General features: G+C 61.0%; 1 protein-coding gene across 1 annotated transcript; it reads left to right on the forward strand.

The window, feature by feature from the left end:
• Window positions 1-848: 848 nt before the first annotated feature.
• PYGM (glycogen phosphorylase, muscle associated) lies at window positions 849-11,523 on the forward strand. The gene is made up of 20 exons (XM_077115831.1): window positions 849-1,171; window positions 2,235-2,336; window positions 2,446-2,524; window positions 2,601-2,704; window positions 3,030-3,161; window positions 4,323-4,434; window positions 4,545-4,627; window positions 4,910-5,053; window positions 5,307-5,399; window positions 5,497-5,643; window positions 5,779-5,942; window positions 6,419-6,533; window positions 7,048-7,149; window positions 7,496-7,643; window positions 7,961-8,019; window positions 8,148-8,289; window positions 8,699-8,906; window positions 10,621-10,755; window positions 10,948-11,014; window positions 11,122-11,523. Exons 1-20 carry the CDS (start codon window positions 929-931, stop codon window positions 11,269-11,271), a joined length of 2,529 nt encoding a protein of 842 aa, XP_076971946.1. The 5' UTR covers window positions 849-928; the 3' UTR covers window positions 11,272-11,523.
• The last annotated feature ends 1,434 nt before the right edge of the window (window positions 11,524-12,957 follow it).

Raw genomic sequence — 12,957 nt, forward strand, 5'->3', positions numbered from 1 at the left:
ACAGCTGGGAACCCTGGCCCTCTAAATCCCATTCCCCTCCCAGGTGTGTGGCAGCAGGAGTGAGAGAGAGAAGTCTCTGGTCGCTTCCCTGGCAGCAGTCACTATGATTAACCAGTAATGGGGTGTAGATACTTCATTAATGAGTTGGGAACCTTTGTGGACTACAGTTCCCAGGAGCCCCTGCTCGAGGCTGGGGGTGGGGGTGTGTCAGCCAAAGCGGGCCTGTAATCCGACCTTCCTTCTCTAAAGGTCACTTCAGAGCTCTTTGAGGGACAGCAACAGGGAGAGCTCAGAGTGGCTCAGTTTTGGTGGGGGTGGGGAGGGGGCAGTGGCCCTGCCTCAGGCACCCTCCCCCCGTGGCACCTCCTAGAAGCCCGGGCTCCCCTTCTCTCGCTCACCTTGGGTCCGCATGGATATTCCTGTCCTGGGCCCTAAACCTGCAGCTGGGGTCCGGGCCCCTCCTGCCACACAGGCAGCGTCCTCACTCCCCAATGCAACTAGCGCCGGGCCCAGTGTCCTGTTCCGGGGTGTGGGGCCGCCCTGGAAGCTTCCTCCTGCCCCTCCCAACACTCCCTTAGGCCGACCCTAAGGAGCGCCCCCCCAATCCCTTCCCTCCCTTTACCTATCATCCAGGAATGTGGCTCTCCCACTTTTCAGCAGTGCCAACGGGGAAGGGTCCCCCAGTGTGTGCGGCCCGGAGGAGGTGGGTCAGGGCAGGGCTGTGAACAAGCCAGGCCCCCGCCCCCCACTCCCCTCCTCCCCTCACACCCAAAATAGCTCCTGAGCTGCCAGGCCAAGACCCTCCTCCTGTGGGGGTGGGGGTGGGGTGGGCCACACTGCCCAGGGTTCGGCTTTAAAACCCCCCTGGTGGCTGGGCCCCTCCACTCCCCGGCCCGCCTGTCCCCTGTCAGTCCGTCCTCCCGCAGCCATGTCCCGGCCCCTGTCAGACCAGGAGAAGAGAAAGCAGATCAGCGTGCGGGGCCTGGCCGGCGTGGAGAACGTGGCAGAGCTGAAAAAGAACTTCAACCGGCATCTGCACTTCACGCTGGTCAAGGACCGCAATGTGGCCACCCCCCGGGACTACTACTTCGCGCTGGCCCACACCGTGCGCGACCACCTGGTGGGCCGCTGGATCCGCACGCAGCAGCACTACTACGAGAAGGACCCCAAGGTGCTGCCTGGGCACCCCCCCCACCCCCGGGGAGGGGGAGGGGGCAGGGGGCGGGGAGAAGGGGCTCCCCTCCCCACCCACCCTGAGCGGCAGCCCCTTCCCGGGTCAGGGTTTTCTGTGGCAAAATAAAAGGTCACTCCAGGTTCCTGGCATTGGAAGGAGTCCCCGGGGTGCCAGGTGCAACGGGTGCTGGAACACGGCCCCAGGGGGAGGGGCAGGGCCTGGGCAAGGGACTCAGTTCAGGTGGGCTGGCTGCAGAGGCCCACCCAGCGCCCGCTCGGAGGGGGCCAGAGGGGTGGCTGAGGGGGGGTGGGGGTGGGGCAGGAAGACCCCAGTGGCTGGGGTGGATCCCGAGGGGACGGACGTGTCGTTGCACATGTGCATGCATCTGCTGGGGCAGCGGGCAGGGTGGGGCCGGGGCAGCTGGGCAGCAGGGATCGAGTGTCTGGTGGGGTCACTGGTAAATGTCAGCAACCCAATACCCTGGTGGGGGAGGGGCAGGCAGGTGGGGCAGGGAGGGCTCCGAGGAACCCAGGAGACCAGGCTACCTGCATCCTGGACCCTGCAGCCTCCCCATCCCCTCCTTGGGAGTGAGGCTTGGGGATCGGGGTTTGCCTGCATGACCAGGAGGTACCAGAGAGTAGCCCTGAGTCATAGCGTGACCTTGAGCCCATGTCTCCGGGCTCCGATTCTCTATGCCCTGGATCCCAGGAGGGGCTGTTGGGAGGCACGAGGCAGCGGGTGGCTGGGAAGAGGTGCCCAAGCTCTTTGCACCCATGCTCCCTTTAGCCCCTACCACAATCCCCAGGTAGGCACAGCCAGCCCCATGTTCCAGGTAAGGAAACTGAGGCACAGAAAGGACACGTTGACTTGTCTTAAAGTCAGCCGGGACAGGACCTTACCTGTTGGGCCCCCATTGCCCGAGACGGTGCCTCCGACGGGGGAGACACTCTGGGGACCCGGATGGGACATGTTGGGGGCTGGGAGTGGGGCAGGAGGTTCGAGATGTCTGGATGTTGCTGGATGGCCCTAACCCTTCCCCTGACCACATTCCCGGGGATAGAGGATCTACTATCTGTCCCTGGAATTCTACATGGGCCGGACGCTACAAAACACCATGGTGAACCTCGCCTTGGAGAATGCCTGCGATGAGGCCACTTACCAGGTGTGTGTGTGGGTGGAGGGACGAGCCTTCGGCGGGGGGTGCGGCTGCAAGGGTTCAGCTCCGATTGTCACCTGTCCCCACCCCCACCCCCACCCCCATCCTTCTCTAGCTGGGCCTGGACATGGAGGAGCTGGAGGAAATCGAGGAGGATGCAGGGTTGGGCAATGGGGGCCTGGGCCGGCTGGCAGGTACGTGACAGGGTTGCAGGGGGCAGGGAGCCGTGCTGGGTCCCTTCTTGACACCCTTTCCCTGCTCACCTGCTAGCCTGCTTTCTGGACTCTATGGCAACACTGGGCCTGGCTGCCTATGGCTATGGGATCCGCTATGAGTTTGGGATTTTTAACCAGAAGATCTGCGGGGGGTGGCAGGTGAGCAGCCTTGGGCCCTGATCTTGGGGGGGGTCCCCATGATGGAAGGGACCCCCACTTGGCCACCCATCTCCAGACTGATCTGCAGTGGAAAGCATCCTTGCCCCTTCCCCCCTGCCCAAAGAGAGCTGGAAATACCTGCAGCAGGCAGAGCACACCTGTGGGCTGTTCAGACAGCCCCCCACCACACACACATACCCACCAGCTCCCACTGATATCCCACCAGACCTGCCCCCTCTCCCCCGAGTCTTCCCACTGGTCTGCTGCTGTGAGTTCCCGGCTCTGACCCTGCCGTCCTTTCTCCCTGGACCTGCTTTGGATGCAGATGGAGGAAGCCGATGACTGGCTTCGCTATGGCAACCCCTGGGAGAAGGCCCGTCCCGAGTTCATGCTGCCTGTGCATTTCTACGGCCGGGTGGAACAAACCAACCAGGGGGCCAAGTGGGTAGACACGCAGGTGAGGAGCGGCCAGGGGGTGGGGGAGAGGTGGCAGGTGGGGGGTGGGGAGAGGAGGTGGTTCCCAGAAGAAGCAGGAAACAGGGAGACAAAGGGATACAGCCCTGGTGCAATCATCCCTTTTTTTACAACTGAGGATACTGAGGCTCAGAGAGGCTAAGTAACTTCCTCAAGGTCACACAGCTGGAGCTCAGAGAGGCTGGAGACAGCATCCCAAGGCAGCCAGGCCAAGTGCAGAGCTTGGGAGAGCCCACCAGGGCTGCCCCCCTGACCTGTCTCCTCCCCAACCCCAACAAGAGTCACAGAAGATGACTTCTCTCTCCTGCACATCCTAACTGGGGGGTTGACAAGAAGCAAAGCAACAGTCCAGAAAGGGGAAGAGGGGAGAAAACTGAAGCCTTGAGAGGGAAATCCACTTGTTCAAGGACACATAGCTAGGTGGAGGGAGCCCAAAGCCACACCAGGTGCCCGTATCCAAGTTCAGTCATTTCCGCTGTGGCTACAGGTCACTTGCCTCCAGCTGGGCTGGAGAAACCTCTAGGCCTTCAGAATCGGCCATCGGTTCGCCCGTCATCCAGGCTAAAGTCCAGCAGGGGCTGCTGGCAGGACATGCCAAGTGCACGTGGCAGCCTGGCACAGTCGTTCTGGCCAGAGGGTCTGACACCTGGCCCCGCCCTGCTCTGCCAGCCTGGTGGGGTGCTGCAGCCTCCACTCTACTCGGGTTGGCAGGGAGGGCCATGTCCCTTCAGGGGGATCCCTGGACCTCATGGAAGTAGTCGGCTGTTGGCAGCAGTTATTGATGGTTGCTGATTGTGGAGCCCACATTAGTCACCGCTAATTAGCCCTGTGGTCAGCCAGGCGTAAGCCCCTTGGATGGACTTGACCTCTAACTTCAGCCTGGCCCCAGAGGCCCCCAGTCCTGCTCTGAGTATCCACCTGGCCGGGAGGATCAGCCCAGCCCTGTCCACTCCTCCCCTACTTCTCCCAGCCCCGCTGCGAGGCAGGGGCGAGGAGTAGGGGGTGTCCTCTCTTAGCAATCAATGCCCGATTTGGGACCAGAAGCCGAGGTTGGGAGATGGCAGGTGCAGGGACAGAGCCTCGAGTTCCGGCCTTCAGGACGAGGGGGACCCCCTCCAGCTCCTGACCACGTGTGACCCTGCAGATGGTCCTGGCCATGCCCTACGACACCCCCGTGCCCGGCTACCGCAACAACATTGTCAACACCATGCGCCTCTGGTCTGCCAAGGCTCCCAACGACTTTAACCTCAAGGACTGTGAGTGCTGCCCCCACCCCGGGGTCGGCAGCCCCTTGCCCGCCCCCCCACCCCCACCCCAAACCCACGGTCAGCCCCGGCCTGACCCCGTCCCCACTCTCGACCCTCAGTCAACATCGGCGGCTACATTCAGGCTGTGCTGGACCGAAACCTGGCCGAGAACATCTCCCGGGTCCTGTACCCCAATGACAACGTGCGTCACCCCCCGGGCTGGGGGCCAGAAGCCTGAGTCCCAGGGAGAGCCGGGGAGGGACGTTTCCCCGTGGCCGGGCCCACTGGTGGGGACTGTTCCTGGCGCCACCCACAAATCCCCTTGGTCTTTGTCTGCCCCTCTCCTGCCACTGCTCCCCCCTCCACAGTTCTTGGGCTCAGAGGCCCTGGTTGGGGCGGGCAGTGTCCCCCCGGCCACGCCCTTGGCAGCTGTTTCCATGCCTCCCTTACTGCTTTGACTCCACCTGCCTGGCACTCTCCCCAGTTCTTCGAGGGCAAGGAGCTGCGGCTGAAGCAGGAGTATTTCGTAGTGGCCGCCACCCTACAGGATATCATCCGCCGCTTCAAGTCCTCCAAGTTCGGCTGCCGGGACCCCGTGCGCACCAGCTTCGATGCGTTCCCGGACAAGGTGCCAGGCCGGGAGGGGAGGGCCGCCCTCTGCTTCCCATCGCGTCTCCCCCAGCCTCAGCCTGCCCTGCAGCGGGACTCCTGTCTCCCTGGGAGAGGTGGGGAGGCGAAAGCTGGGGCCGGGTGTGCATGTGGGACTCAGCATTTCAGTCCCTAACCCTGCCAGGCCCTTTGGGGGTGGGGGATGGCTCTGAAGGGGCCAGGGACCGTGTCCAGGGGTCAGCCCAAAGCTGACCACCACCCCCACCCCCCAGGTGGCCATCCAGCTCAACGACACCCACCCCTCCTTGGCCATCCCCGAGCTGATGAGGATTCTGGTGGACCTGGAAAAGCTGGAATGGGACAAGGTGAGCTTCGGGACCCTGGCCACCCCTGGCCCCCCAGAGGTGGGGAGAGCCTTGGGGCACCGGCTGGCGGGGCGGCCTGACTCCCCGTGTCTGCCAGGCATGGGAAGTGACCGTGAAGACGTGCGCTTACACCAACCACACCGTGCTGCCCGAGGCCCTGGAGCGGTGGCCCGTCCACCTCCTGGAGACGCTGCTGCCGCGGCACCTCCAGATCATCTATGAGATCAACCAGCGCTTCCTCAACGTGCGTGGGGGCGAGGGAAGGGGCGCTGCTGCCGGGCCTGGGAGTGAGGGGTGGAAGGAGAGCCGGGGTGGGGGGGTCCAGCAGGGCCGGGGCTGGAAGCCCTGGTCAGTCCTAGCTCTGGCTTTTCCCGGACAGAGGGTGGCGGCCACGTTCCCAGGGGACATAGACCGGCTCCGGCGCATGTCGCTGGTGGAAGAGGGCGCGGTGAAGCGCATCAACATGGCACACCTTTGCATCGCTGGCTCGCACGCTGTCAATGGCGTGGCTCGCATCCACTCCGAGATCCTCAAAAAGACCATGTGAGAGCCGCCCTTCCTGTCAGGCCCCGCCCTCCCGCCAGTCTCCAGGCCGCCACCAGGCTCCGCCCCCGACAGGCCCCGCCCCTGCCGGTGCCCAGGCCCCGCCTTCCCGCCCGTCTCCAGGCCGCCACTAGGCCCCGCCCTTCCCATAGGCCCCGCCCCCAGCCAGTCTCCAGGCCTCCTCCAGGCCCCGCCCTCCCGCCACTCCCCGCCCTCCCGCTGGTCTCCAGGCCCTGCCCCCCCACTAGGCCCCGCCCCCTCACCGCCCTAATTGAGTTTCCTGGTCTCCTCCAGTTGGCCGGCCCCCCCCCCCAGTATCACCAGTACAAGCACCTTAGTACCCGCCCAGCACAGTCCTGCACCCACCCATCTTCCCCGTTTGCCCTCCTCCAGGCCCCTTTCAAGAAGAAAGCAGGTTAGGGCTCCCCCTCACCTCCCCTGCTGACTGGTGACCCTTTCCCAACCCCATCCTGCAGCTTCAAGGACTTCTACGAGCTGGAGCCTTATAAGTTCCAGAACAAGACCAATGGCATAACCCCGCGGCGCTGGCTGGTTCTGTGTAACCCAGGACTGGCCGAGGTCATTGCTGAGGTGAGAGGTCACGGTCTGGCCAGCTGGGGTTGAGCCAGGTCAGTAGGGTATGGTGGTGTAGGTTGTTCACTGAACAAGGTGCCGGCTGAGGGCTGAAACCCAGCCTGCCCTGCATCCCCAAGCCTTGTGCCTGCCAGAGGAAGGGGCACCATTTCTCATTTCCACGACGGTCCCCTATGAGCAGTGGGGACCCTGGCTCTGAAGCTCGGCTGGTGGGGTTCACACATCTGAGGTGAGATGGGAAAGGAACAGAGAGCTGGCCAAGGAGGCTCAAGGTCATTGCCAGCCTTAGGGAAGGGGGGCAGGGAAGGCCAGCTGGGGTCAAGTAGGGTCAGCCGTCAGAGCTCTGAGTTGGAGGAGAGGAAGACAGAGGGGCATAAGTCATGCCCCACTCGGAGGCCAGCGAGGGAGGGAGGTGCTGGGAGGGGGTCCACCATGGTCTGCTGGGTGGAGGGGCCTGGCTGCCCGAGAATGAGGGAGGAAGGGCTTGACTGAGAGAGCCATCTTCCCACAGCGCATCGGGGAGGAATACATTTCCGATCTGGACCAGCTGCGCAAACTGCTCTCCTACGTGGATGATGAAGCCTTTATCCGGGATGTGGCCAAAGTGAAGCAGGTGGGGAGGGTTGCAATTTGGGACACCGATACTGGGGCTGGAGTGTGGGGAGAGCTGGTGGGCCCGGGATGCTGGGTCAGGGATGGCAAATAGAGCTCACCTGTTCTTCCTGCCAACCCCAGGCCATTGGTGGAAGTTGCCTGGAGTCCATGGTTGGAAGGCGTCCTCTGAACTCACTGGAGGAGAGTTGACATTGACTAGCCATGTCTGCTCTGGGGCAGGAGTGGAGGAAGGAGGCCAATGAGCCTCTTGCCATTTGCCCCTCTGGGCTTGGGTGGACGGAGAGAAGTGGGATTTCCTGAGGCTGAGGCCTGTTGGTGAGCCCTCCCCACTTCCCTCCCTCCAGGAAAACAAGTTGAAGTTCTCTGCCTACCTCGAGAAGGAATACAAAGTCCACATCAACCCCAACTCACTCTTCGATATCCAGGTGAAGCGGATTCATGAATATAAACGCCAACTCCTCAACTGCCTCCACGTCATCACCCTATACAACCGTGAGTGGCAGGGACTCACCCTGACCCTCTGTCCTTTCCTCCAGTACCTCCCAGCATATGATATGCCTCTTAATCAATATCTCCCTTGGTCTCGTGACAACTGTTGGGATGTGGAATTATCCCCATTGTACAGATGGGCAAACTGAGGCCAAGAGAAGATGGGGAAAGCAACAGATCTCAGGTCACGGAGCAAGTCGTTACCTGAGTCCGGCCTGGATCTCGGCTGGGTGAAGGCTGTCCGGGGCCCAGAGGGCAAAGCTGGCCCACTTCACCCCGCCCACCCCCACCTCCCCCCCCACACACCCTTTTCTCCCCAGGCATCAAGAAGGAACCCAATCAGTTTTTTGTGCCCCGAACCGTAATGATTGGAGGGAAGGTGAGAGGCTGGGAGTCAGACCAGAGCTTTGGTTTTGGGGGTCTGGGTGGAGGCCAGCCTGGCTGGGTTGTGGGATGTGGGGTGGGGGGTCAGGGCTCTGAAGCTGAGCCCGGCCTGTGTCCCCACAGGCTGCCCCTGGGTACCACATGGCCAAGATGATCATCAAACTCATCACAGCCATCGGGGATGTGGTCAACCATGACCCGGTGGTGGGAGACCGCCTCCGTGTGATCTTCCTGGAGAACTACCGAGTCTCGCTGGCTGAAAAAGGTGGGGTGCTGCCAACAGGGGCCCTGGGGAGACTCCAGTTAGTTAGTTAGTTAGTTAGTTCCCAGGAAGAGGTACTACTCACCTCTAGGGAGGGCAAGACTGGAGAGTGTCCCTCTAATGGTGGAATTATAGGCAGAACAAAGTGAAGTTATAGGGGAGAGGGGCTTTGTGGGTTCCTCTCAAGTCACACCACCAATGCAGGAGAGGGGAGTCCAGGTGGGATCCCAGATATTCAAGAGTCCACGGGAGGCAGGGTTGGTGAAGATAGCAGGGTTGGGGTGCAAGGAAAGGCCTCTGACTCTGGTATGCAGAGGACCACCTTAACAGCCCCCAGGTCCCAGCTGGTGGGGGGGGGGGGCGACTCTTCCCTGCCCTGATCTTGACTCCCTGCTCTTGCCCCCTCCCCCAGTGATCCCGGCTGCCGACCTGTCTGAGCAGATCTCCACTGCGGGCACCGAGGCCTCGGGCACTGGCAACATGAAGTTCATGCTCAACGGGGCTCTGACCATTGGCACCATGGACGGGGCCAACGTGGAGATGGCAGAAGAGGCGGGCGAGGAGAACTTCTTCATCTTTGGCATGAGGGTGGAGGACGTGGAAAAGCTTGATCAGAAAGGGTATGTTGGCGGTGCAAAGTTCAGGGTCCACGGGCAGGAGTCTCCACGGGGTGCAGGAGACTCCATGGGGTGCCTGCTAGAGGGCAGGGCTTGGGGTGGGGTGGGGGCATGAGGAGATGTGCCCAGGTTGCACGGGTGTATTTTAGCTGTGGCCATGAGGGAACTGGAGTGGTTTCGAGGCAGCTCACAAAATAAGGTCAAGGGAAAAAGGAAATTACGCAGAACTGAAAGAAAAGGAAGAAAAAATATCAACCCTAAGAGATAACATTGCTTCTGGAAGTGGATGTAAAATGAAATTCTTGGCTCCCTGGCAGCCATTGCAAAAAGGGAAATATGTGTAACGGTAGTTACAATTGTGCCTATCGTCTGAAATGCTTTTCTTCAGAGGAGACATTTTCCTGGCAGTAAAGTTTCTAAAAAATTTGTTTTAAAATTGGAATTTTTAATCATAGAAGTAATACATGCTCATTGATAGGAACAATTTTACAAACCACAAAGAATAATATAACTATGACCCTATCACCCCGGTATAAAGCTAGAGACCTTTTTGCTATGTGTGTTTATATATATATGTCTTTTAATAATTGTATAATTTTGAACCCTGATATTTAACTTTGGAGAGGCATTTCCTATGTCATTAATCAGTCTTCAGATATACTTTCAATGTTTATATAATGTTCCCTCCTGTGGACATGCCATAACTTATCGAACCAGTTCCATATGAGTGCCATTCAGGGTGTTTTCTCTATTTCTTAGAGTGAAATATTATCACAGTAATAAGCAACCTTTCACATCTTTGTCCACCTTTGTGATTATTTCCTTAAGAGAATAATTTGGGCTGCAGGATGGAGGCTGGATTGCAGGGGCCAAGGTGGAGGTGGGGATCCTGGGGAGAGGTTGACAACATAATGCAGGGGAGAGTCGGGGGGCACAGTGCCTGGCCCAGGGGTGATGGGGGTGGAACCTAAAGAAATTCAGTGAAAGAGGAGGCCTTGAGGTCTGGTTGCAAGCGTGTGTGTGCATGTGTGTGGATGAAATGGAAAGAGACAAGACTGGCCTTGGGGAGGTTTCGAACTGGCGTGACAGAGAGGTGGGTTGATGTCTCAGAAAGCAGAATTGGGTGGAAAATTTATTGCTTTTTTGTATCTATGTTATATTTCACAATTAAAAAAAAAAGGGGCCATGGTGGCTCAGCAGGCAGAGTTCTCGCCTGCCATGCCAGATACCTGGGTTCAATTCCCGGTGCCTGCCCATGCCAAAAAAAAAGACAAAAAACTGTGTGGAAAGCTGGTGCCAGCAATGAGCTCTTTTGGACATCCAGAGATGTCAAATGTGTTGGCTCCTCCTGGAGCCCTAAGAGGAGGGCAGGGCTGGCCTTGGTATAATGAGGGACAAAAGCCATTTATGGAGGGTTTGCGAGAATGGAGGGGAGAAAAGCACTTGCTTTGGTGCCTTGTCTCCACCCCTCCAGGCCTCTGCTTCATTGTCCACCAAATGGGGTGGGGCGGGTGACAAGCCGAGCCAAGCCGAGGGAGGCAGGGGTGCAAGGAAGGTCAGGGAAGGACCTCCAGAAGGGGTGTGACAGCTTCAGGGAGTCCAGCAGGAGGCAGGGCCTGGGTTCTGACCCTGAAGCTTGGGACTCCCCCAGTTTTCTCTGGATGGGCATCCAGGTCCCCCTTTCCAGGCTGCTGACGCCAGCTCTGCCCCCACTCAGGTACAACGCCCAGGAGTATTATGACCGCATTCCTGAGCTTCGGCAGATCATCGAGCAGCTGAGCAGCGGCTTCTTCTCCCCCAAGCAGCCTGACCTGTTCAAGGACATTGTCAACATGCTCATGCACCACGACCGGTGAGCCGGGCCTGGCCAGGGGCTGCACTGGGGGTGCGGGCGGGGCTGACCCAGGCTCAAGTCAGATAGACAGGCTGGTTAGGGTTCCTGGGCAGCAGCCCCACTGTCCAGGTCCCCAGCTGTCCACTAGGACAGCAAGGGTTTAGCCCTTGTCCTCCTCACTGGACTTCCTGCCTCTCCATTCCCTTCCAGGTTTAAAGTTTTTGCAGATTATGAAGACTACATTAAATGCCAGGAGAAAGTCAGTGCCTTGTACAAGGTGAGGAGCCCAAGGCCTGGGTGGGGCAGGGCTCTAGCAACCCTGGCTGGGGTGAGGCTGGAGATCCCGTCCCTGGGTGGACCCAGAGCTCCCTTTTGTGTCTGTAGAACCCACGCGAGTGGACGCGGATGGTGATCCGGAACATAGCCACATCGGGCAAATTCTCCAGCGACCGCACCATCGCCCAGTATGCCCGGGACATCTGGGGTGTAGAGCCCTCCCGCCAGCGCCTGTCAGCCCCGAACGAGGCCATCTGAGCTTCCACACCAGACCCCAAATGGGTCCGGAGACTGTCTGTAATCCCTTGGGCCAGCCCTCATCTCTCATCCAGAGGGTGGGTCTACGGGAGTTAGAGCTCTAGGCTCCCTCCTGGAACCCCCAATTCTCCCCAGCCTCGAGATTCCAGTGTCCGGGACTGGACACTGCTCCCTGCTCCCCTACCTATTTATGGGGTCTGACCAAGGACACCCATTCCCCAATAAAATGATTCGCTTTGGGAAGCCTTCTTACTTCTCTTTGTTGGGAAATATTTTTAGCTCTTGGCGGGCACAGCGGCAGCTGCGCAATCACCCGGTTACCCTCACCGCCCCCACCCTCCCCCCACCGCACCCCGCCCCAGGTGCGTCCCCTCGGAGGCGGGTGAGGATGGCCCGTGGGGGCGGGGATCCTCCACGCTTCTCTTCTCGGGGCTGTGTCCATACTAGGTCAGCGGCCGGACGGGCCTGCCGGGGGCGGGGCGTGCACCAGGGTGACGCCCACCGGGACTGGGAGCCCCGCCTGCGGCTGAAGCCTCCCCGGCAACCGAGGTTCCACGCCGTCGGGGGCGGGACCCAGGAGGGGGAGGAGCCTGCGAATGCTTGGTGCCTTCTCGGCTCCGCCCTTATCCCCGCCCACTGCGGCTTTTAAGGGTCTCTCAGCAGGTGGCTATGCTCGATTGAAAGTCGGGGGTGTGAGAGTGGGGGACGCCCTGAGACCAACTGGGCTAGGCCAGTGTCTCTTCCCACGCCCCAGGGGACACTGAGGGCCAGAAAGGGCCTGCTTCCAGGCCTCGCATTATTGAAATTGAAATGTGGGGGACGTCCCTACACCCTGGGCGCGAGGCGGGGAAGGGCAAGCTTCGGAAGAGAGATTTGGGGCCGTGGTTTCGGTGTGTTTGAGCCCAAACAGCCGGAAACTGTTACCGGCTCCCCTAGGCTCGGTTTCTGGGGACCCTAACCGCCTGCGGCTGCCCCTCCCAGGTTCCGCCCTGCAGGGGGCCAGGCATGTAGGCACCCAGCCTCCAAGCGGAGAACCCACCCGCCGCCTGCAGCTGTGCGTCCCCCTTGGCCCCTGGGGAGCCAGGCTTCTGGGGTCCCTTTTCCTTCTGCGTGAACTGGAGGCCCCCCCGCCCGCTGAAGCCCCTCTCGCTAAAATGCTCCCATCTTATCCTAGCCCTTCCCCCCGACTCCAACCAGGACCCGCCGCCCCTCGCCCTCGACCGCCACCAGGCTTATGCCCCCTGCTGCCCGCAGGAAGTCGCCCGGCCCGCGGCCGGGTTAGCCCCGTGGGAACCGTTTGTCGCGAAAACAGGAACCGGGGCCGGGGGCTGGGCGGGGCGCCCCTTCCCCACCGCAGTCCGCTTCCTGCCCCTCCCCGCTTCCTCCGCCCGAGACCTAAGCAGGGCGGGGGGCGTCTGGGGTGGGGGGAGGAGGCTCTGGGTTTAGCACCCCCCTCTCCACGTCCCGCGCGACCTGACCTCGGCTCGCCCACCCAGGGCGCAGCCAGTGGCGCAGCCCCCGCCTGCGGCCCAGGCCTCCCGGGCGTCGCGGCAGGGGAGGGGTTAAGCTGCCGCAGGGACCGCCGCGTGCCCGGCTAGAGGGAGCCCCCGGAGTGGGAGGCGCAGCCGGCGGTGCGGAGCCCCGCGCTGGGGCGGGAGGGCGGGGAGGGGAGGGGGCGGCCGCGGC

Source organism: Tamandua tetradactyla, chromosome 9 (genome assembly GCF_023851605.1).
Source record: "Tamandua tetradactyla isolate mTamTet1 chromosome 9, mTamTet1.pri, whole genome shotgun sequence".
NCBI classification, from domain to species: domain Eukaryota; kingdom Metazoa; phylum Chordata; class Mammalia; order Pilosa; family Myrmecophagidae; genus Tamandua; species Tamandua tetradactyla.

What these genes read in the sequence shown, in the direction of transcription:
- PYGM (XM_077115831.1), top strand. Translation starts at nt 929, where the DNA reads ATGTCCCGGCCCCTGTCAGACCAGGAGAAGAGAAAGCAGATCAGCGTG. An exon ending in ACTACGAGAAGGACCCCAAG is followed by an intron (nt 1,172 to 2,234) that starts GTGCTGCCTGGG and finishes TCCCGGGGATAG; the next exon opens with AGGATCTACTATCTGTCCCT. An exon ending in GAGATCCTCAAAAAGACCAT is followed by an intron (nt 5,943 to 6,418) that starts GTGAGAGCCGCC and finishes CCCATCCTGCAG; the next exon opens with CTTCAAGGACTTCTACGAGC.